At 33.3% G+C, this 24,704-nt stretch overlaps 1 protein-coding gene across 3 annotated transcripts; it reads left to right on the plus strand.

Annotated features, from left to right (window-relative positions):
- Positions 1-184: 184 nt before the first annotated feature.
- On the plus strand, positions 185-23,543 carry LOC125077383 (ras-related protein Rab-5B). 3 transcript variants are annotated; one of them, XM_047689309.1, is made up of 5 exons: positions 185-376; positions 4,131-4,381; positions 9,403-9,475; positions 19,370-19,586; positions 20,476-23,543. In XM_047689309.1, the coding sequence occupies exons 2-5, from the start codon at positions 4,134-4,136 to the stop codon at positions 20,577-20,579; spliced, it is 642 nt and encodes a 213-aa protein (XP_047545265.1). In that variant the 5' UTR covers positions 185-376; positions 4,131-4,133; the 3' UTR covers positions 20,580-23,543. The 3 variants fall into 3 exon arrangements, with proteins under 3 accessions (XP_047545265.1, XP_047545266.1, XP_047545267.1); XM_047689310.1 differs by lacking the exon at positions 185-376 and adding an exon at positions 610-827; XM_047689311.1 differs by lacking the exon at positions 185-376 and adding an exon at positions 872-956.
- Positions 23,544-24,704: the final 1,161 nt, after the last annotated feature.

Below are 24,704 nucleotides of genomic sequence, written 5' to 3' on the forward strand. Positions count from 1 at the left end.
TGAATACAATTTTATAAATATACAGTTATAATAATATTTTGTTATTATTTTTACTTTTCCAATATAAAATTATATTTTTATATATATTAAGATATTATAAATAGTTCATTTTATATATTGATTAAACATAGGCTGTATATTTTTTTATTGCCATAGATAAAAAGTTATTTTTTACAAATTGTCTTGCTCGCTCTCTCGCTTCCATGTTTGTTCGTGGTCATTTTGCATTTCTGTGCTAGATTTTCCAGTTTAACAATTCAATTAATGATTTTATCCATATAAGTGTGTAATTAATGAAATTATCGGAATTACGGCGACCTCGCGAGGATTTGTCGCCCAATAAAAAGTGCGCAACGGCAATATAATAACAGGGAGGGTACGTCTTTCATGTCCTTATAATCTAGTAAATGCGTCATTTTATCAAATAATGTAGTCTACCAACTCGTTAATGCAGGATTATGCTTTATAAATCAGCTTGATTTCGCTGCGTGTTCCTAAGTTTGATAACTTGTACGCGAGAATTTTATGAGTTACAGCTGATTCGCTCGTTCTCTCCAAGGCGAGTCAAAGTGATAGGCCCACGAAGGAAATTAATTGATACGGAGTGACACGGTTAGTCATCAGCAGCAGACGCATTTTCGATGGCGTCCGATAAAATTGTGGACAAATCGTGAATGTCGGTTCCGCGAGCGCCAAGTAATCACCGATAAAGTTTCATTGTTCAGTTTCTTTGTGATTTCACGATGATACGCACGCGAAGATAACAAAATCTTGTTTTTGTTCCAATTTTTCTTGTTTTGTTACGGTACTTTTATTACTTTAAGCAGGTAAATAATCTAAATATACTTTTTTTATATCGTAATAAATTAAATTTAAATAGTAATATAAATTAAAAAAGTCATTAGTGTATTTGTCAATGGTGGATAATTGTGTTCTTGTGTCTCATAACGAGTCTGGTGAGTTTTTATTATAATTGACATCATACATAAATTTATAACATTAGTGTTATAATTTAGCTACAAACTTGTAGAAGATAAATTTAATATCTAAAATTTATTCTCTCCTTATTTAGAAAATTAGAAATTGCACATTATAATATTGAAAATAATGACAACTTGAATAAAACAAAGGCTTCTTGAAATTTCTCATACAGAAGCCATAGAAACAACATTGATTTATGACTTTTTTTCCATTAAACCTTTAAATGTGCAGTTGTAATCATATTATATGACACTATGATAAAAGATTCACAAATTCTATATATTCAATTATCTACAAAAAAGAAATTGGAAAATCTAATTGGAATTAATAATCAAATAATTACCAATAAACACAGAGAAAGTAATCATAGGTATGATATAAAGTGCACATTATAATAATAATTATTAGTATAATCAGCCTGATGTGACATACTACTGGGCCTAAACTCTCTTTCCAGAATTCTACATTTTTTTTGGAATGTAAAACCAATCCCTCAGGAAGGAATCGAGCTTACATTGAAGATAATAACAATAAAAATAAATACAATCTGCGTTTAGTTGTTTCTTTTTCTTAGTAGGTTCGTTTACTTTAATCTTGATTTTTCAAGAAGACAATATTACAAATGAAACTTCAAAAACAAGTATATGATTATATTTTTAATTGTCTTTCACTAAAATAAAATATTTATGGATTATAATATGCATTTAATATATTCTGATACAATAGCAAGTTCAAGTTCTATCAGTTTATTGAATGGATATGAATGAATTATTTACACAAATAATAACCATACTTAAATATAGATTGTATTTATGTGGTAGTATTTTCTACATACAATTTTTATATAATTTTTTTAGTTTATTTCTTTCATTACTGTTTGTTTTGATATTTCGTTTATCTATATAAATATATAGACTAAACAACATACTTTAAGTTGTCTTTTTTTCACTTTTCCTGTCATAACTTGAGGTGATTTTAAATATAATTAAACAATTATACCATCCAACTTTATTTATTGTGCTTGTATATAATATAACTTTATTAAAATGTTCATCTTATACTGGTTCACTACTGCAGGAGTTGAAGCAACAAATTGAGCTATTTTCACATTTATGATATTTGTCCAATGATCTACATGATGTTACAATTGTTATTGTGCAGTAGTACAGTCAAGCTTTGTCATGAGCAGTCATATTTCTCTATAAAATATATTATTCTACAAAGTACTTTATACTGTTTAAAATTTAATATTAATTTATACTTATACAATGACAATTCTAAGTACTCGTAAAAGTCATATATTTATAAAGTATGATTGAATGGTTTTAATGATTATTTCCCACAAGTATTAATTATGGCATTTACTCACATAATTGAATAGTTGTTAACTAATATAATCTTCTATGGGCTAACCAAGAAAATCTAATTATATATTAGTGTGTGTGCATTCTCAGCGGTGATAAAAAACATCATGAGGATACCTAGCATGTGTCTATTATCAATAAAATTCTGCTACATGTATATCCACAATACTGCATTGCACGAATGTGGTGAAATAAGTGGCAAACCTTCACCTCATAGGAGAGGAGGCTAAGCTCAGCAGTGGGAAAGTTACAGGCTATTCCTTTTATTTTATGGAGAAGACACAAATGAGATTGATTGGTACGCTTGAGATAAAAAACTCAATTAAAATTTGAAGACAAGTATAGTAGTAGTAACTAAGCTTAAGTAGAACAACACAAACATTAAGAGTTCATTATAGGGTAAATATATAGGGTATTATTATTTTTAAAAATAATTGTTAGTATTCTAAATTATACATAATAAAATATGAGACTAAATTGGACATATCAGTTTCACTGGTTGGTAGAATTACACCTGTTTATAAAGTGAATTTCATGTCACAATTTAATTCCCCCCCTCTTTATAAAATATTATTATTATACTATAAATTTTATTAGTTTAAATGTATGTATAATTATATAATATGAACCATTTAATTAAATGTATATAATAATCACCTAGAGAGTACAGATAGACAAATAAGTCTGACGTAATGAGTTTTTGGCTTTGTATTGTTAACACACATAATTATACATTACTGTCAAGGAATACTTACTAATTAATAATACAATTGATAAACGTCTAGATCTAGAACCTACCCTTGTGTAGTCACATTCATTTTCAGATTATACAATAATATTCATGATTGTTTCATAGTTTCGTGATTATTCCAAGTTTATTGCTATTGATCCGCTTCCTACAGACGTAGCATGTTCTCGGATATAATATACATTTTAATATTCATAAATCTATTATTAGAATTCGGTTATAAACCGCAAAAAAATATTTTTTCGAACCAGACTAGTAGTTCTCTGAGATTATCGCAACAAACCATATAAACTCCAGGTTTATATTACGGATATACATATGTAGATAACAAGCCTTGTCAGGGAATTATATGTTTTTGTAATAATGTATGATTCAGATAAATTAAGGTTTTTTTTAATGATATGTAACTTGTTTATTTAGATCGTTGCGTTTCAGTGACGTGATTATGTGTTTGTTATTGTTGTAGGTATGAATACATTTCGATAGTTTTAAATAACGTGTATATAACTTTATGTCTATTGTAATTGAATGTTTTAGTATTGTACTCTTCTATTTCTGATTAATTTTTGTTATTAATATATATATATTATGTGGTTTTAACGATAGTTATATGTATTGTATTAATATTTCTATATAAATGTATACTGCTGTATTCATAATAATAATTACCTAAACTTGTATACTATAGTTTTTACTTTTGACATTTTACAAGAAAAAAAAAATTTATAAATAATAAAGTTAAAATGATCGCCAATTTATTGATATTTACGAAGATATTTTTCGTTTATATTGTTCAAATTTATTATATTAATATATATTTCAAATAGGCGAACGTAGCCGATATCTACTATTAATTGAAAGTATCAAAACAAGAGAATCGCGTTGCCTGGGCTATATTTGTAAGAGAATATATGGGTTCAAATTCCATTGCATTTTTGTTATTCAACCTATCAATAGTTACTCGTACGACTTATGTTGCTGTATAAATATCATTAACTATATAAATTACGTAGAAACTAATTTAATTTTTATTTCAGGCGATGGCAACAAACAGAAGCGGGGCGGCTCAAAGGCCGAACGGCGCGCCACAAACTAAGGTGTGCCAGTTCAAACTGGTGTTGCTGGGCGAGTCCGCTGTCGGTAAATCATCGCTAGTGCTACGATTCGTGAAGGGTCAGTTCCACGAGTACCAGGAGAGCACCATAGGTGCCGCATTCCTTACGCAAACACTGTGCCTCGACGACACCACTGTCAAGTTCGAGATATGGGATACGGCGGGACAGGAGAGGTAACAAAAGTTTTTAAAGTTGTTTTAGATTAATAGACGATCAACTGCTTGTACTGAGAGACAAGCAGTTTTTTTCTGCCCTTATTGTCTAATGCAATGCATGTGTTAACTGTAAACGACCAACAAAGGTGCTTAAGATGTTTTGACTTGTGTATGTAATTACACTGGCCCTCTCGTCTTTCGAGCTGGAATACAGAAGCACTATCTACTAATGTTTAGTAAGCACATTTTAAGTGCTGAGTGGGCGGCATTCGCCCATTCTGAACGAAGAAAGAAGATAAAAAATATACTCAAATATAGAACTGTAATAGTTTTTTTTTTATCATCGGCCGGCTTTGTTTTTGAGTTTGTACTTGTTCGAATTTACTAAGAGATGACTATTTCATTTATTACTTGATGTGACTTGACTTGGTGATAGGACTGTAAGTACCACCCAATCAACATATATTCTACCGCCAAACAGCTATTATTATCGATGGTATAATTGTGTTCCGGTTTGGAGTGAGACATTGTAACTACAGGTTCGAGAGACACAACATCTTAGTTCTGGAGTTTGGTAGCGAATTGGTGATATGAGGGATGATTAATATTACTAATATTACCAGTGTCTATGAGTGGTGGTGACCACTTACCCTTACCATTTATTTATATGGTATACAATAAAACTTTATAGTATATACAGAGCTATCGGGATGTGAGAATGTTACCGTAAATCTCGTCGATGCTGTGCTGCATGTATCGTTCTAGTTTAATTTAATTTATGTATAGAGGTTCTTTTCACTGGTTAGTTGTTTGTAGGCAGTTGAATGCTTAACCAGTTTAAATAGTTGAAGTTTGTGTTTGTCGCAGCGTCACGCCGGACGGGTTTCAGATTAAATTTGACGTATATTTTATTTTAATTTACTTGGAGTACACTGAGTAGCAGTTTGTAATAGATATACATACGATAAGATAGAATCAAATGAAAATGTCAATCACTATATTATACTTTATTTAAGTAGGCACTTATATCCACTTGAATGTTCATGATACAGCATTGAATTGAATTTGAAGCTACTAAGTTCAGAGATAAAATATTTTTTTACTACTTTACATGATGTCATATTTAATTTATCGTCTCATGTCAGGTCATCATGAAAATATTATAAAATCTTAAGCGTTATTGCTGGTTGTCGGTACGTACTGTTCGTTGCGGGTGGGCATTGCCTCCTGAAATACAGTTAAATCTAGTTTAGGAGGCAGAATCGATAGATTTGCCTTTTGATTTGGTTTTGACTTCACTTTCGAAATTAAAACAAGCTCAAAAATGCTTGATAGTAAGTTAACCTCTGATCAACATTTGTCATACTATGACCAAGAATCTAACCTGCGACTGCGGTGGTTAGCAATTGCAGTAAGAGTGAATTATAAACACTAATTAATATATATTTGATACTATAAAGCTGAAGAGTTGGTTTATTTGGTAGAAAAGGCTGATCTCAGGAACTACTGGTTCAATTAGATAGCCCGTTTGTCGAGGATTGTTGCCAAAATGGGAGAAATTGTTCCTTGATTCTCAGAGCTTTCATTGCTTGCACTGCGTAAACGGTTAAATTTTTGCAAAAGTCACGTATGACGATATCTGTAATATAGGCAAGCGAAGTCGGGACGAACAGCTGGTTAGATACACATATATATTTTTGAGTTTTTAAAAAACATGTGTGTAATTTTTATTCAGTGTTTAATTTGCCTAGATTTATTATAAACAAACGGTCTTTACAATTATTCTCTATTATATATTGATAAAATAAAAAAACGCCATCTGAATTTTCGCCAGAAATTACGATTGGTTAGTTCTCTACGGGGGCGATACCAATATCAAAACAACGCGACAGTTGTACAGTATCACGGCGTGTGTTGGCCGTGATGTACAGTTATCATACGTTCACTAACACTACAGATACCTCACGATTAGGGTTGTCAACTAGTTTGTAATATATATTATTTTTTATTAAAATGAAACCTAATTTAAGTATAAAATTGTGGTTTTATAAGCGTTGTTCATAGGTTTAATCTGTACGAGTTCCCATAGCTCCCGAAAGTGGTGCCTAAGTTTATGCACATAAGTAATCACACTAGAACTCTTGTTATAGTAATTGTTGCTTTTTTATGGAAATCTCCACAATGAGTTTTATAGGCTGCTTGTCTTTTGATTCCCAACTTGAAAAAATAATTATGTATTACTCTCAAGGAAGTGACAAGTTGATGAAATATTTGCAACCCTCAAAAACCGCTTCTTTCCTTCCTTCTTTTCACGTCACCGTAAACGTCTACTTCGTTCACATTAAAGCCAAACAATACTCAAAAAATTATCATGAAATTTTGGGTACACGTTGGTAGGGTTGGGTTGGTAGGTAGGGATACGTGAAGGTTAGGAATATAAAAAAATACAAAAATTGTCTATGACTGAAACTCATTTTCTTTGATGATATATCATATTTCAAAGTACGTCAGAAGCCTTTACAATAGTGTCTATGCCGGAGTGCTCTTTAGATTACCACATTTACTCTGATTATTAAATCAGTATATATTGTAATTAGTTATTAAACAATTCTAAGAACTCATTAGTGCTAATTATATAATTGGGTTCTTAATACGTGTCCTCGCCTTGGAGTCTAAATGATATAAATATTCGCACAGCCCTGGTTGTGCCGGCGATGACTTACATCACTACACACGATATAGTTACTAATTCGTTCGCGCTGTTGCGATTAAACATTGTTAATGATTTGTTATAACCCACTTTATTAAAATTAAATTCGTTTAATTATGTCTATCGATACTAAATGGATGTCTTATAGCTATTGGTAAAATGTGACAAGTGATTATGGCAAATTGAATTTGAGCTATTAATTAACAATCATTAAAACCTTATTTGTTTGAAAATTAAATTGCATTTATAGCGTTAATTGTGATAACATCAAAGCAAATAGCTAACTTTTATTGTATGATATTGTTAAATATCTGTTACGCGTCCGGTTGATGTAAATTAAACTCGAGTAATAATAATACATAATAAAGTAAACTCAGCCTCTAAATGTTCCACTGATGGTCTAAGGCCATCCCCCCTTTGTTGAGGAAGCTACTTCAACGCGTTGGAAGATTCTCAACCGACACATGCATCCTGTATATTTTTTTTCCTTACGAAGTTTTACTTCCTTTCCGAGATGAATTATAAACACAAATTAAACACATGAAAATTCAGTGGTGAGTGCCCGGGCTCAACTCGGAATAAGATTCAGTTAAAATGGTGAAAAAGAGAGAAACTATTGAGTTTCTTGATGGTTCTTCTCGGTAGATTCACTTTCCGAAACGGTGGTAGTTTTAAATTTAATTCAACACTGTAACATTCACGATACGATGCAAAAGTACTTTTATGAGCCTACTTGAATAAAGAATACTTTGATTTTGAATGTTGGAGAAGAGTAACTACTGAGTTTCTTGCTGGTTCTCCTCGTAAGTATCTACATTCTGAACCGGTGGTAGCTTTACATTTGAAGCAATTATATATACTTACTTAAGTAAAGTGTAATACTTTGATTTGATTTACATCTTCTAATCACTGAGCCATCACGGATTACGTAACGACTTTTTAATTAAAAGTTAATACCTATCGACGATATCTTTCGCTTGTGATGTAATATCGCTTTGTTTAATTGCATCAAAAAAATTCCAACAGTCTAGTTGCGGTGCTGTGACAAGCATACGGTCTACGTTTTCAATATTATCGAGATGGAATTTGATTGATAAAATGAAGTTGAACGTCAATTTCTTAACACTATGTTTTATTTTCGTAATCGCAAGTACAATTCTATCAAATACGTCAGACTCTATTTCAGTAAACACAAGATATTTTACTTCGTGATCAAAATACATAAATGTAAATACATACACAATAAATTTATATATTGATATCAAATGGTTTTTGTATAAGGGTAGATTAACCCGATCGATTTTTTTATCTCTACTCGCGTAGACGCTTTAAAAGATCTACCTCTGAGTCGACTCTCTCTCATTCATAAGCTTCCTTACCTTCAATCGTTTTTTATTCGTACTTAATTTTTGTTATTTCAACGGTAGCCTGACTGGAAGATAGACCATCTCATGATAAGTGGTCACCGCTGTATGTATACACTTCGGTAGTGTAAGAAACATTACTAATTTCTCATATAATTTATGTCCTATCAACGTTAATAAATGAAGATTTTATTGCACTTTTTGTTACACTGGCTCACTCACTTTTCAAACTGGAATACAAATCATACTAAGTATTACGGTCTCGCAACCGAGTAAAATCGGTCGCGAGGATATACCATCATTTTCCAGCCCTGTCAGACTTCAATGACTAAATATTGCATTCGTATAAGTGTTAATGATATTGACGTGTGCGTTCCACAATGTACAAACTGCACTACCGGAAGATAAGACGTACGATTCATAAATGTGTAAAATAATAAGTAATTCCATTCAATAATTGCCACCGTTTGACATTTAAGCTTTTGTACGAGAGGCTCAACTTCTCGTATTTAAAGTACTTAAAAATGTCGACGGCGCAGTTTGTTTGCAATCCTTTTAAATGTAAAACATTTTAGTAATCACTATAAATATTTTATGGTAAATCTATTTAACGATCTATATATAATTTTTCGATATTAACATATTCTATTGAACGAAACTCAATTTAAACAAGGTCAAAGATTCCCATATAAAACTGCATTAGAAGTCTTCTAGTCCGACGGTGAATTACTAAAATACGCCTTACCAATAAACTTTGAACGAATCAATTCAAAATGTTCACTATTAAGTCGATGTCGTGTTCAGATATGATATTTCATTATTTTATTGGACATGAATCTTTTCAAAATATTCATTATTGATTTCATGTCTTAGTCCTCTGACTAACGATAATAAACTAATGACATATCTCTATATGTTATTGGTTCACCGGTTTCACAGAGGTAATAACGTTTGTATGTTTCCAGGTATCACAGCTTAGCGCCCATGTACTACAGGGGCGCGCAGGCGGCGATCGTAGTATATGACATCACTAATCAGGTAATAAATAAAACAAATATTATATAGTCTTTGTACAACGTCCACCGATCGATAATAATCGAACAATGGAAGTCACAAAATTATTATATATTTAACAATAAATAATAAAATTAGGATGTTATCTCTATAGTGATAGAGTGAATCGGTTTTATATCGATAATATTCGGTAGGATATTTCTAACATTCATGACATTTAACGTGTTTTATAAATTTCAAATTAGAATGTTATGATGGAAATATAAAAAATCGTTAAAAACATTGATTAATAATTAAAATGAAAAGTGTATTCAATAACACAAAATATATAGTTTAAATATATGCTATATACTTGAAATGAAAGCTGATATACCTAATAGGTCATAGTACCACTCCATACAAGTGAAGTGAAAATATCATATTTAGTAATAGCGACGGAGATTAATAATGTTAAAAATAGTTTGTTGCGTTCTGTTTTGACGAATATTTAGGATTAAACATCTTAGATACTATTGCAGTAACTAATACCTCGAACATTGACAGTATAAGGAGTGGTTTACATTGTTTAGTAGAGGTGACCACTAACCGTAATCGTCTGATGGCCCATTTGTTCGTATTTCGTCACGTTAAAGTAACTAGTATAAAATGAACTATGAGTTCTCAGTAATGATATGAAGTAAAAGCTCTTCTGAAATATTCTGTTAGCAATTAAATAAATTATAGTAATAAATTGTAATATTAATTGTGACCACAGAGAAAAGCACTTAACCGATTAAATTTATAACTTAGTAAATGTACCGTCTGCACAATATTATATGAAATCGTTTGAATATTAAATATTTTCATTAAAAATGTATAATTAATTTATACGTACATATTTGTTAAATGAAGATTATGAGTTCCAAGCTGGGCAAGCATCCTTATCTTATCAAGTGCTTAATTTGTGATTATAATTCATTTCATGCTCGGTTGTGAAGGATAACATCGTGAGGAAACCTGCATGTGTTGTGGTCGGTAGTGCTAAGAATTGTGATTCATTTAATAGATACGTTTTGGTGATACTCGTTAATGCTCATGAACTTATCATCGTACGTGACATTGGACGTAAAGGGAGCTCGATAAACAACTATGACGATAAATGTCATGCAGAAGCTAACTAATGAAACAAATAAAAGTGTGTCGAACAGCGACTTCTATGAAAATTCATCTTAACGTTACCATTTTTTTTCCTATGTTTATATTACACAACGACTGATCTATAAAAATGTAAATATATTCTCGATAAAAAACATTGTATCTTAGTTTAAAGCCTTATTATGCTGACGGTACAATAGAAAAATAATTCGTGTGACGTATACGGCTCGGTCACATCACGGTCGCGTTCAATGTTGTTACACGTATATTTATAATAAATACAAAGATTATGAAAAGAAAATAAGCCGAGGGTAACGGACGCGGAACAGTCCGTGTACATAATTTCATAAATTTAAAACGTTTCATGACTCATTGCGATTGAGCTTACTCGTACCGCGTTTGTTACAATTTAATAACGATATTATACTAATCAGAGCCAGCAGCTACCTTGACAGACGTGCGAGGTACCTACAAGGCTAAAATACGTGAACAATACACGGGCAGGATTTAAGCCCGTGCGGTTTCCTTTTTTTTTTATTTAAGTAATTCATTCTACGTTCGTCATTTATCGAGTGGTATAAATATTACTACTTTCATTGATGATGATTCTCTGGGTTAGATTTATGAAGATGATGATATTCAACAGTAGCTATTCTCAAGGGAGACGTTTGACTGCACATAATCTTATGGCACATATAAGTGCGCAAGCACAGATTCACTATCTCTTTCATTGATTTTCTAATCCGTTGGAATTGGAGTATATACCTAGTAGGTAAGAGCTCACGGGCAGCTGCATGAGTAAATATATCATCAGATCAGTATATCGTCATGCTACTGCGCAAAGGCTCTTTCGACGCTTAAAGACAATGATACCACTTTGCTCCATTTGAAAGACATTGCTCCGGTAAACTTGATTCAATACCTGCAGGTTTCCTCACGATGTTTTTCTACACAGCCCGTGCACGAGATTAATAATAAACACGGTTTTAAAACTATAATAACACGTTGGCTTGCCTGGATTAGAACTCGCGTGTGTCGGGTAACGATCTGTGAATTCTATCAGCTAGGTGTTCTCAAGATGATTACTACAGATTCGAACTGCTACTCATCGATACTATACTATAATAATAACGTACATAAATTATAAATGTTTCGTGACTCATAATCAAGATAGCGTTTATATTTCCACAGCGGATACAATGTTATTATTAATTAGTTTGAACAATTTACTTATTACTAACAAATAGTTATTATAACGTTTGATTGTAACTTCATATTTTTTTACTTATATATATTTACTATTATTTTTATATTATTACGACCTAGGTGAGCAAAGTCACTGCATAGAATAGAATAGAGTGTGTATGCGATCAACTCAAGAACTACTAAACGTATTTTTATACGGTTTTCTCTCTTTACTAATGCACGGAGCGATTCTTGAGGAAGGTTTAGCTGTATAATTCATTTATCATTCCCCCCCCCCATTTAGTGTAAATTGGCTGAATTACGACGATGACTGATTCCACCCGTGCGTGGCCGGGTCCGGTAGGTAATATTATATAACTATTGATTATATTCTGGCAGAGTAGATGAATAGATCCATTTCGTTCAAACCTGAGCGCCGTAAGAGGCAAGGCATTTTTATTAAGGATATTCCTCAAATGTACTCATTCAAACGTCTCAAATGGGCTGGATATCAGAGCACCGAAGACACCAAAATGATACGTGAAGTAAGGTCTGTCATCAAACCTCGTCTCCAGTTCAATGGTATAAATATTGTATTTGTGTTATGTTTTAGTGAGAGCCAAAGTTGAAAGACATCTACATTACAGTATGCTCGTTAGGAAAGTCAGACACGTTTATCGGACACGTTTGTAGTTCAAAAGCGTTGTGTATTACGATCTGTAGTCCTAACAGACGGCCTTTTGCTCAGATGTGTCTTTAAATACTACTTAAATCTTGACAATTAAACTATAAAATGATTATTCGGTATCTGTTCTACCTGTATCGCGTATTTTAAAACACTTGAAAACGTGAATATTTGCATTGCAACATTTAAAAGTACATACTCATTCAATCCGTCAAAATTAGCTTTACAAATAAGCAACGTTTTCGTGATTTTTCGTTTTCGTGATTCAGCAAAATGTGACTAGCTTAATTAAGATAAATCTTTATCGTTTGTTAATCGGACGCAGTGGACCGACATGTTGTACCGCAATTAATGATCAGTATGTTGTTTGTATAATTCTCGTTCGTTTTTTAATTATTTGTAATGTTGAATTATATTATGAGAGTTGAGATGCCTTATTAAATAAAATAATAATCTTAAACATTAGAGGCTTAATCGTTAATACCTGTCTTATCATAGTTTTGGGTCATCGTCACGTCAACAAAACGACGATAGCGACAAAATTGAAAAAAATAATAAAATAATGATAATATGTATAGTCTGTTTCAACCACAGGAGGAGTTAAGGCAAATGTTGAATTGACGCGTTGTCATTGGTCGAGATCGAGAATAATCTAGGCTTTGGTATTCATTATCATCAGCAGCCCATACTTGTCCACTGCTGGACGTAGGCCTCTCCAATTGCACGCCACTGTGATATATCTATGGTATTCATTATGGACTTAAAAACTGGAATTAAAAAGTAATTAAAATTATTCACTTCATAATTGTCTATAAAAAATAATAATGTTGAATGTCCTGCCCATCTGGCCTAATGTTTACTTTTGAGCAGGAGCTAATTCTACCACGCTGCTCCAATGCGATTCATTGATATTAGACACATGTAGGTTTCTTCACATGTAGGATGTATTCCTTCAGCGTCGATCAGTCGATCACGAGATGGATTATAAACACGAATGAGGTACATGGGAATTCACTGGAACTTGCCTGGGTTCGAAAACCATTCGGCCACGTCGGCTTGTTCCATGTAGTAGAGATAGTATTTAACGGCATGGCATTTGTAACATGGTTTGCTTTATGTAAATCTCTTTCGATTGGAATACTATACATAGCTTATACCCGATCACTAGCAATCGCAACAACGATTACATATATGAAGACTAGCTGAATCTTGCGGCTTTACCCGCCCGTATATTAATATAAAACATTACCAATAGCACACGAATTGTTACCCTTCATTTTAACCCCTCGGTGGGGGAATTAAAAATAATATTCCTTCAGCGGGACTTAAACTATCTTCTATATCAAATTTCATCTTAATCTGTTTAGCGGCTTAAGTGCGAAGAGGTAACAGACAGTTACATACGCTACTATAATGTTAATACAGATAAATCCCTCATTATATGAAACGGTAATTGTCTAACGATTGCTGTTGTACTCATAAGAAAAACAATACAAGTTGTAATATCTTGATGTTATTGTATTCGTGTATCGTGTATGATCGATAACAGCTCGGTCATGTTACCCGCAGTTAGTGACGTTACACACGGAACCCTTTATGAATTCATTCTTTTATTGTTATACCAGTCGTCGCCCGCAGCATCGCTCGCGTTCTAGTGGTAGGGAAGTCTATATGTCTTTCCTTGTGGCTAAAATTTGCTTCATAACAAATTTCATCAACTTTAGAACAATAGACAGACAGACAGAGTTACATTTACATTTATAATATTAGTATAGATTGTTTCATAAGCGTACGTATAAAGGTCACACTTGCTAGTGTCAATACACCTTAAAAGATAAAACGGTTGTCGCTATAAGGTGTGATCAACGTATCCGTACTGATTTGTATGAATTTATAAATACGTAAAATAATATTCGTTTATTATTATATAAAATCTGGGGTGCTATGGATATTTCATTTCGGATATGGATATAGAAATTATACTTTACTGGTTTCATATATAGTTACGGATACGATGTTATTTAGGTTTATTCGATTGTTTCGGATAGTTTCCGTTTAATAATTCGACTTTATTTATAGGCTTTACATATAATCACAAATAAGTTTAAAAAATAATTAGCTACTCTCTTTAAGTATACTAGACACTACTACTACAAGACGTAGGTAGTACTTACGAGAAGTAATTTTGATTATGAAACTTTAAATACTTAACTGGCTTAAATATATATATTCTCATGCATGTGTATCGTTAGCTTTTAATTTTTTGTTACGTTAAAGTGACTAAACATCTTAGTATGATATCGCCCTTGACCTCGATATTTTTTTCAAGCCTCGAACGCAGCGGGTTGTGCAAGCGTTAGATAATCGAATCATTTCGTTCGTTACTTTGCCAGACCGGCTTAAATGACGACAGTCGTATTAAAGATGGTCCATGTCGCTGGAGGGATGGCGAGAAACTAAATTTATTTACATTTTTTTTATTAATTTGCTAGTTAAGATCTGTGATTTTATGTATTTTAACTAGCTGTTGCGCGCCCGCTTCGCTGGGCATTAAATGTAATAAAAGAGAATGATCAATGGAACTCAAAAACTGCATAGCGTATAATCATCCACGGATGATTCCGCGATTGGTCATAGTATTTACGTGATTGACGTACAATAACACGAATAACAAGAATAGTGAGTACAAAGCATGATAATATATTATATCTATATATCCGTTTTTTTTTCTTCACATTTAATATGCGCATCTCGAATGGGAAGCGCCGAAAGGTTTTTTTAGTGTAATTACGTAGGCAGACTGGTAAGTGGTCACCACTGTACATAGACTTGGGAACTGAAAGAAATATTTACCATCCATTATATTTGTGGCTGTAGATTACACTGGCTCACTCATACTTTAAACTGGAACACAACAATTCCAAGAATGCTTGATGTTAGAATATGTGATGTGGCTGTTACCTGGGCAGGCGGGTTTGGAGAAAGTCCTACCACTAAGTAGGCATAGTACTCTTGTATATATAAAAACACAATCCGCTACAATTTAAATTAAAAAAAAAAACATTCCAATGACATTACAAATTGTAAAACCTCTATTGATTCTAAAAAAAAACAGACTTTGAAGTCATTAATGTACTTATGAATAAAAAAACTAACATTACCTCGAACAATTACGAAGGAAGTATTTTTTAGAATTAGGCATTATAATGACGGCTCTTCACATTTTTATGTAATTAAAAAAGCTAAATGTGACATGAAACTTTAGGGAACCAGAAGCGTTTCCTTCATATATACGAAAGAAAATAACAAAACACAAATTCGACCTTTTAATAATTCTCTCATCGCTGATCGTACCCAAGGAAAGTACTTTAATTTTTTTCAAACATTTAACATATTTTCTTGTTATTTTTTAATTTATTGAAGGATCTTTAGTCCTTTGCCTGTCAATGACAATATAAAAAAAATATCCTCTCTGCCAACGAAACGTTCTATTGGCAGCTATAAATTATCGAGTAGTGTTGTGAAAGAAATGTCCCCGTCACCTATCCGCCCCTCACGTGACGCCCTTATCAGATAATGTTAATTGTTTTTATATAGTTCTATTGTCGCTTCTTGTTTATCTTATTATTTATAAGCCGTTTGTTGACTACATTCGTAATAATTTATTCGTTTTATATCTTATAAGAATAGTTCATATTCGTCGCGAAAATGTTCAAAGTATATATGAGTATAGTTAGTATTTATAACAAAAAAATATGTACTACTAATATAACTAAATGTTAGTCCAATAATTATTTTGAAATCAAACGTACATATTAACAATTTACGCCAATGTGGATTGGTTACACGTGGATATTCATAACGGATTCTTATCCGCCACGAGCAGGTTTCCTCACGATGTTTTCCTTCACCGCCGACTACGAGATGTATATTAAATACAAATTAAGCAGATAAATTCCGTTTTGCTTTCCCCGGGCTTGAACTCTGAATCGTCGGTTAAGAATCACTTTTTGTAACCACTGGGCAATCACGGTTCTCCTATTAAAAGTAGCTTATAAGTGTAACTTAACATTAAAAGAGAAATTTGTCGGGCGGTGTGATTTCCAAGCGACCGTTGCTTTATCTTCTCATTAAACAAAGGATAAAGGTGAGATTTTTATTTGTACCGTAAACTATTACAGTAATATATTCGTTTACGATTAAATCTTGCATCGTTTTTTTTATATAATTGCCGCGAGGTTAAGACTTATTTGCAAGGGATACTAGTTACTTAATTGAATAACCGCTAAGTATATAAAATATTTTCAATCGCGTGTCGCTCCGTGTGGACGTAGACGTTACGTCAAGACTGCGTTGTTATACCATGCACTATGCAGTCGTTACGTGTGGAATACCTACAGTTGTTAAGAGCTTGCTATGTAAGGAGATTTAGTTATAAACATCATAAGAATTGCTTGTTTTTACGTTGTATTTTGTTGTTATCGTAAAGTCGTTTGACTTGATTATATAATGATTCTAGACGTGAAATAATAACTTACTAAATACAGACCATGAACAAACAAATAAATTTTACCTCTTTGTAATATTAGTAGATAAACAAATGAAAGTAGGATATTTGATCTCTTTCTTTACGAAGGCGCGGACTCATAGACGGACTAAACTTTGATATAACTACAGCAAATATTTTTTTCTAAATGCTTTTTTAACAGTTATTAATGTAAAGCCGTAGTTTCCTACACATTAATAATTAAATAAATATTTGGAAGGTAATATAACCGACATTGAAACGTTTTATTTTTGAATTAAAACGTATTAATCTGTAATAGACTTTCAACTAAACTGAATTAGGACCAATAATTGATAATAGTGTTGTTTGGGTGAGGGCGAAGTAATAATATTCTCATCTTTAATCGTACACGTCCGAAGATAACACTTAGAAATAATATTTTAAGAAAATATATTGAATCCCTCGATATAAGACATGATTGATACGTAACGTCGTGCGTGTGTGAGTATCTTGACTCAAAAGTGCACGAGTACGAATCGATTCTATCACAAAATTAAAATCATTTAATGTTTTCGAACGAATTTTTTTATAACGTATGTAGTCGATACCGTTCAATGGATAAATCAACTATGTTTACTTCCAATATTTATGTATTATATCTAGTAATACCAATCAGTACAGTGGTCGCGATTACTTTTGCGTTGTTAAATGTTTTTGAACATCTCATAAGTAATCATACATATGTATGGTGTATATTAAGCAGATGACATGAGCTGTTTGGATTTAACAAATAGAGGTCTAGTTATGTATTTCAAATCGATGATAGATTTTTCATAATTAATAAGCAAGGTGCTAATGTTTCTATGATTTGAAAATGACACATCATGTGTATTTAAGTGTTAAATATTCATTTTGTAATCAAACTATTATTAATTAATTGACGACATCCGTGGTCGAGTAGTGTGTACACCGGTTTTCATGGGTACGCCAATCCTCGGTCTGGGTGTTTGTGGTACCGTCGTTACTACTGATTTTCCATAACACAAGTGCTTTAGCTGCTTACATTGGGATCAGAGTAATGTATGTGATGTTGTCCAATATTTATATTTATATTTATTTATTATTTTATTGACTGGTTTTATTCCTTTAATTTATTACGGTGTTTTGCATAATATTTTTTTTTAAATCTTAAAATGGATGTACAAGAATCGGCTCGATCGGGTTTTAAATTCAGTTGCACCGTTTGACCCTTTGAAGTTTAATAATAACTCGCTAAAATGTAACAAGCCCCAAGCGATCCGAGCGAACTCGGCTTTGTCAAACATTGATACATACATAAGTGAGCCGCGGGCGGCACGGTCAAGTCGGTTTACGTGGTGAAACAGATATGGTATCATTAACGTTATTATTTTGGTCGCCGCCCCCATTCAGTGCGTATGCGGACAATCGTATTACACACGTAAGTCTTCCCGGGTTCAAGGGCGTGACATAGAGAGGAGAAAATAGATGCTCCGTATTGACGATCGATTGCTTACGCGTTCTTTCGACTTGTCACTCACTGATTCCTCGTACAAGTTTATCAATCGTTTCGTTTAAATACACAATTGTTATTTTAGTTAACAATTATTCTACGAATAATGTTCACGATACGTTCGTTTTATTTTCTTTACCCAAATATAAACACCACGACTTTATCTTAATTATTAATCGTTTTGAGCGACAAAGTTATTTGTTTTTATATAAAATGTTTGAAAACAAATAGCTTTGTCTGCCTAAGGTCTAAGAACTCATTTAAAACAATATAATGTTTATAATTAATCATTTCCTACAATGTATGTTCATTGATGTCTGCATTCGGACAGACGAACTCAGATAACGTTATCTATGGACCAAACACTGTCTATAGTTGATTAGAGTATATTATTTTGCAGGACAGAGCCCTTGAAAATATATCAATAGAGTAATGACTACTTAAGAATATAAACAATGTGATGTACGTCTATATTTTATTATCAAAGTTACCTGACGTTAAAATGTATGGACGTATAAAATGCCTTTAAAAATAAACGTTACGTAATTTACACTTACATTTACGTAACACTTTAGTAAATTTTGTGTAAGCCCGCCTGGGTAGGTTACCGAGCAGCAATATTTGGTATTGTTGTGTTCCGATTTGAAGGATGAGTGAGTCGGTGTAACTACAGGCACAAGGGACATCACGTTTAATTTTCCAAGCTAATGTCTATGGGATGATCACATACCAGGGATCCATTTGCCTGTCTTAACTTCCTATGATATAACACAATACTAACCTATTATAAACATTATTAAAATTTTATTTCGTATAAATAAACAAGAATGATGATTTTATACAATATTTTAACATTTGAACTAATTTGCTTTCCAGGACACATTCGGTCGCGCCAAGAACTGGGTGAAGGAGCTGCAGCGGCAGGCGTCTCCGTCCATCGTGATCGCGCTGGCGGGCAACAAGAGCGACCTGGCCGCCAAGCGCATGGTGGAATTCGAAGAGGCGCAGGCCTACGCCGACGAGAACGGACTGCTGTTCATGGAGACCAGCGCCAAGACGGCCATGAACGTTAATGATATATTCCTAGCTATCGGTGAGACCATTTTAAATATATTATTGTTTTTTGGTACGGCCAAATGGGCTACCTGATGGTAAGTGGTCACCACTCGCCTTAAACAAGGGCACTGTAAGAAATAATAACAATTTCTTACATCGTCAATGCGCTATCAACCTTGGGAACTAAGATGTTATATCCCTTGTGCCAGTAGACACTGGCTCACTCACCCTTTAAACCGGAACACAGCAATACTGCTGTTTGGCGGTAGAATATCTGATGAGTGGGTGGTACCTACCCAGGCGGCCTTGCAAAAAGCTCTACTATCGCGTAAATTTTATAATTTTTATTTATAATAAAATAACTATGACAGTTTCGTCAACATTCGCCTTTTTTCCTCATCTATAAACGATACTATAGATGTGTTTTTCAAATTGTGGGTCGCGTTTCAATTTTACTGGGAATCCTCTGTCTGATTTATATTAATTTGTCTTGAATCCATGTCTTTACAAACGCTATTGAACGGTTAACTTTCGATCGAAAAGCATTATTTGTAATAGTGATCACAAATTCACCCCGTTAAATTAGAAAGCAGAAGTCTCTATATCTCAATACTCTAAAAACAGAAGGTCCCAATAGCAACTAAATAAATACGTAGTGCTTAAGTGGACATGACTCGGTCTTGGTTCAGGTCCGTCCGAATTTTTTGACTAGGAAACGCGGCCCCCGCGTATTTATCGCGATTTTATTTAAGTCGTTGCCTAGACTTCAAACCTGTGCCTGGAATGGGCTGCATAAAAAATCGAGTAATATAATATGTCGCACGCGATCGATTCACTCACGACGGCGCGCCCCGCCACGCTAAAGGGCCGGCGCGCGCCGGCGCGTAGCGAGGGAGGAGGGAGTACAGTGCGCGCTCGTGTTGCAGCGAACAAGTTACCAAAGAGCGAGAGCGCGGGCGGCGGCGCGGCGGGCGGCGCGCGCCGCCTCAACGACGCCGACGCGCCGCGCGCCTCGTCGTGCTGCAAGTGATAGCGCCGCCCGCGCCGCCGGCCGCCGGCCGCCTGCCGTACGACTATATATATATATATATTATTGTAAACTCTCCTCTGTATCGCCACCGATCCTCCGTAGCTCGGCCTCGCCCTCGTTTCTGAAACGTTCCCCGTGGGACGCTCCCTCGCGACGAGATGTACGCGCGACGGTTGCGATCGTTGTATTATAAGATTATCGTTTGCCGTTTCTTAGACGTCCGATCGGCCGAGTGGCGGACGCGTTCGTTTGTCGATATGTAAATAACAGCTTAATAAAACAAATGTATGAAATTAATTCGTCGAGGAGATCTCCGAGCGGATGGCCGCTCGACTGTCGCTCTTCCGTTTCATTTCCTTCTCGGCGCTTCCGATTGAACCCAAGCTGTACAGAGTATTTAATCAAATCGAAGTGAATTTATTATAAATTATTTTACATGACAAAACATATTATCTTTTTAATTACAACCACCTGTTCTATAGCAGGTTATATGATTTGATTGAAAGATTAGTAATTTATTAATTATATATCATTTTCGTTTAGATCGACTTAAAGTCATCGCTTTATAATCGGTATTCGTTAAAAATCAAAAAATCGTACCTAAAACTCTCACTGGAGTATTATTTTTGGCTTCAAACAATTTTTTATCCTCGTTTCGATAGTTTGATGTCGAAATTGATGATAAAAGTGCTAATAGTTTCAGCGTTGGGTTTAATTGCAGAGTGTGTATCATCCTAAAAATCATGTTAATGTTTTTAAAACCTATGAATCTACTCCACGCTTCAGAAGCTTATATTATTTGTTTTATATTTTAAGCTATTATTATTATTTTTTTATATATAATAGTTATATTCTATTTCATCGATTTATTTTGCCGTCCCGCTGAGATGGAACTTAGGTCGTTTTTATTTAGTTCAAAGTGCATACGATAGATGGAGGTAGGATAACAAGGCTCACCTAGTTGACCATAATTACTTTATAAACGCTAATAATACAATGGATAACTCTATGTTAATTATATAAATAATATATGTATATTATATGTGAAATTATATTTTTAAGGGAAGTATGGTTTTAAATGTCAGTTTATTAGTTAACAAATGATACGTTTTGTTGAAAACGCATTCCAAACGCGACGCGCCGGCGTTCGCTTATGTTAAATTATAAATTATATAGCAACGCGGTGGCCACGGGAGACGTGTTGACGGTCGGTACGTTTTAAACATACAGTTTTAATATATTTATAAATTTGTATAATTGATTGAATTGCGTCCCGAACGAGAGTTATGAATATAGATCGTCACGTATGAATCAATTAAAATTTACTTGCGGAAACAAAAATACACTATCCGTATAAGTGATGGTCTAGAACAAAAGCGGCCTCCAGATTTTTGCGTTAGTGGGAAGTTAGCTGTAAATTGTATCTCCACACTCGCAATCGTTCACAGCTAGAGTTCGATTCAACGAACAATTTACATTGAAACTTTATTCGCTATAGCCGTAACGCTGTGCGTTTTGGCTAACTACAATTACGTGTGTATATAAAATAAAAATAAGCACTACGTGAGTCGACGTTCACCCGCGCTTCGTCCGCGAACGCTTTGTCGTCGTAGCGTGAGTGTGGAGCGCGCATAAAACTTCTTTGGGATACAAAATATCGGCATAGTTGAATTTCCAGTTTATTCCGTTTTTATTTATGTAAAGTTACATGAAACTATGTAATGTGTGAGTTCTTCGAATGAATAACACATCTCTCCGTGGCCATATTTATATACATACATAAATATTATACTTTAGTAGTTGTTTGTCGCTTTTATTTTGAAACCAGTGGATGTCTTCGTCAACAGCAAACATTTGTTTTCACAAAGAAAATTTTACATAACTTACTTAAAAAATCAATTTTCTACTACAGTTTATTTTTGTTATTAAAATTTTGCTTTCAAAATAAACTTTATTCCACTTAATTTGACTCCGACCTGAGTTGATCGTTTATTTGTAGATTGTGATTTTGCAATGAAACTCTTACTTTTACTATATTTTAGAATCATCGGATGGAATATGTATTGAGAAGTAAGTCTCATTTTAGATATATACAATGTTATCAGCGATTATTTAAAAAAAAATCTTTAATCGTCATAATAAATTCTCCGACAGAACTCATCGAAAAAATTAAATAGATATGTATTAATTTCATTAACAAATCACTCTCACGTTTAACTCTTTATTGAAATTTTCAAACGCTATTAATTTATTCGAAATGTAAAAATATCATGCGTGTTTAAAATATCGCTTAAAGCGCTTTCAGTACATATTGAACGTAATTTTTTACAATACCTTGGCTGTATTTAGCAATATTAGGTAAATTTGAATTTGCATTTTCCCCGCAGACGTGTCCGGAGTGTATAGTTCAATCAGGAGATAGGCTTACAAGTTTTAATATTAAAGTGTAAAACATCAAAATGAATTACTCGTCAGTATAACGGTCAGTCCCGAAAGCATTTTTTGATGTTCGTGTCTATAATCCATGGTTATGCAGGAGTACCTATGTTTGTATCGGATTTAGAAACTATGAAATTTATAAAATATTTTTTTTTTTTGCGAACGTTACTAATATTATAGACATGACACCACAAAATGTATAATTTACGTAAATTAATTCAAAGTAACCGCTTCCGTAATACATGTAGTCGTTCGTGATTTTGCCGACGATGTGTCGATTTGAATTTTATATGGTGAGTTAAATCGACATGTCGCGGTAAGACGTGCGGGAAGCGGAAGTCGATAGTGAACATTATAGAATAGAGTAGAAATTATATCGGACTTTGTTCTTGTAATCATAAAGTTATTCGTACAGCCGGCGAGAGGACGTTGATCAATGTCATATAGTATGTTTTTGTATTGTGTAAATATTTTGGATTTATTAAGATTATTATATTGAATAAAAAAATATTGTAAATGAAGGCACATGTTCTTTTTATTTCAATCCCCTAGAACCTTCTAGTTATAGAAAACTGCTAACGAATTTTGTTATAATTTTGATATATTTAACGAGAATAATTTGAAATTAGAATTATACAAAGTTATTTATGTTTATTTAAAGCCGATAACAGTGAATGTATAATATTTTACTTATTTTATTACAAAAGCTACCTAAATTTTTCATTACCATTAGCAGCCCGTAAATGTCCCACTGCTGGGATAAAGGCCTCCTCTCCTTTTGAGGAGAAGGTTTGGAGCATTTTCCACCACGCTGCTCCAATGCGGGTTGGCGGAATACACATGTGGCAGAATTTCGTTGAAATTAAACACATGCAGGTTTTCTCACGATGTTTTCCTTCACCGCCGAGCACGAGATGAATTATAAACAAATTAAGCACATGAAATTTCAGTGGTGCCTGCCTGGGTTTGAACCCGAAATCATCGGTTAAGATGCACGCGTTCTAGCCACTGGGCCATCTCAGCTCTAGCTATCTAAATGTCATTCTCTAATGACTATAAAATGATACCGAATTAATAGTTTGATGTTTTGAAATGCTCGATGAATAAATTAATTTAGCCACATTTAATTTTATCTGTAAAATTAAGATTGATTATTTTAAAATGAATGATGCAAATATATGAATCAATTTTAATTTAAGTGAATCTCCTTTGGGCACTATGAGTAAAGAAGGTCCAACTTACTGCATCGTTCCTATTTGTAACATTTTTTATCTAAAAGAGACTTTCAACGCAGTAGCACGTTAATTATTTAAATAAATGAAAATAGTGTTAAAAATGTTTATTGACTACTGTTAAACTGATTGAAGAATACAATACACATGAATTCTTCACATATAATAACATTAATAACATACTTGTGATTAAAAACTAATTTAGACATTCCAAAATCCACAGCGATTTGTCTGCTTTAAAATATAATAAGTTCTTGATAAAATATTTTGACAAGAAAATTAAGAATGTAGTTTATAAGCGATTGAAGTAACTTCAAAGTTTATAGACTCAGTACAACAAACTAATTACCATCGATTTTACCCCAATCTATAGGAGTGTCGGACGGTTTCTATGACGCCTTTAAACCGTAATCGACAAATTAAGGAGATTGTTTGCAGAACACTCATTTTCTAT

The sequence above is a fragment of the Vanessa atalanta genome, chromosome 3 (genome assembly GCF_905147765.1).
Source record: "Vanessa atalanta chromosome 3, ilVanAtal1.2, whole genome shotgun sequence".
Classification (NCBI taxonomy): Eukaryota; Metazoa; Arthropoda; class Insecta; order Lepidoptera; family Nymphalidae; genus Vanessa; species Vanessa atalanta.

What these genes read in the sequence shown, in the direction of transcription:
- LOC125077383 (XM_047689309.1), top strand. Translation starts at nt 4,134, where the DNA reads ATGGCAACAAACAGAAGCGGGGCGGCTCAAAGGCCGAACGGCGCGCCA. An exon ending in TATATGACATCACTAATCAG is followed by an intron (nt 9,476 to 19,369) that starts GTAATAAATAAA and finishes TTTGCTTTCCAG; the next exon opens with GACACATTCGGTCGCGCCAA. An exon ending in TGATATATTCCTAGCTATCG is followed by an intron (nt 19,587 to 20,475) that starts GTGAGACCATTT and finishes CTCGTGTTGCAG; the next exon opens with CGAACAAGTTACCAAAGAGC.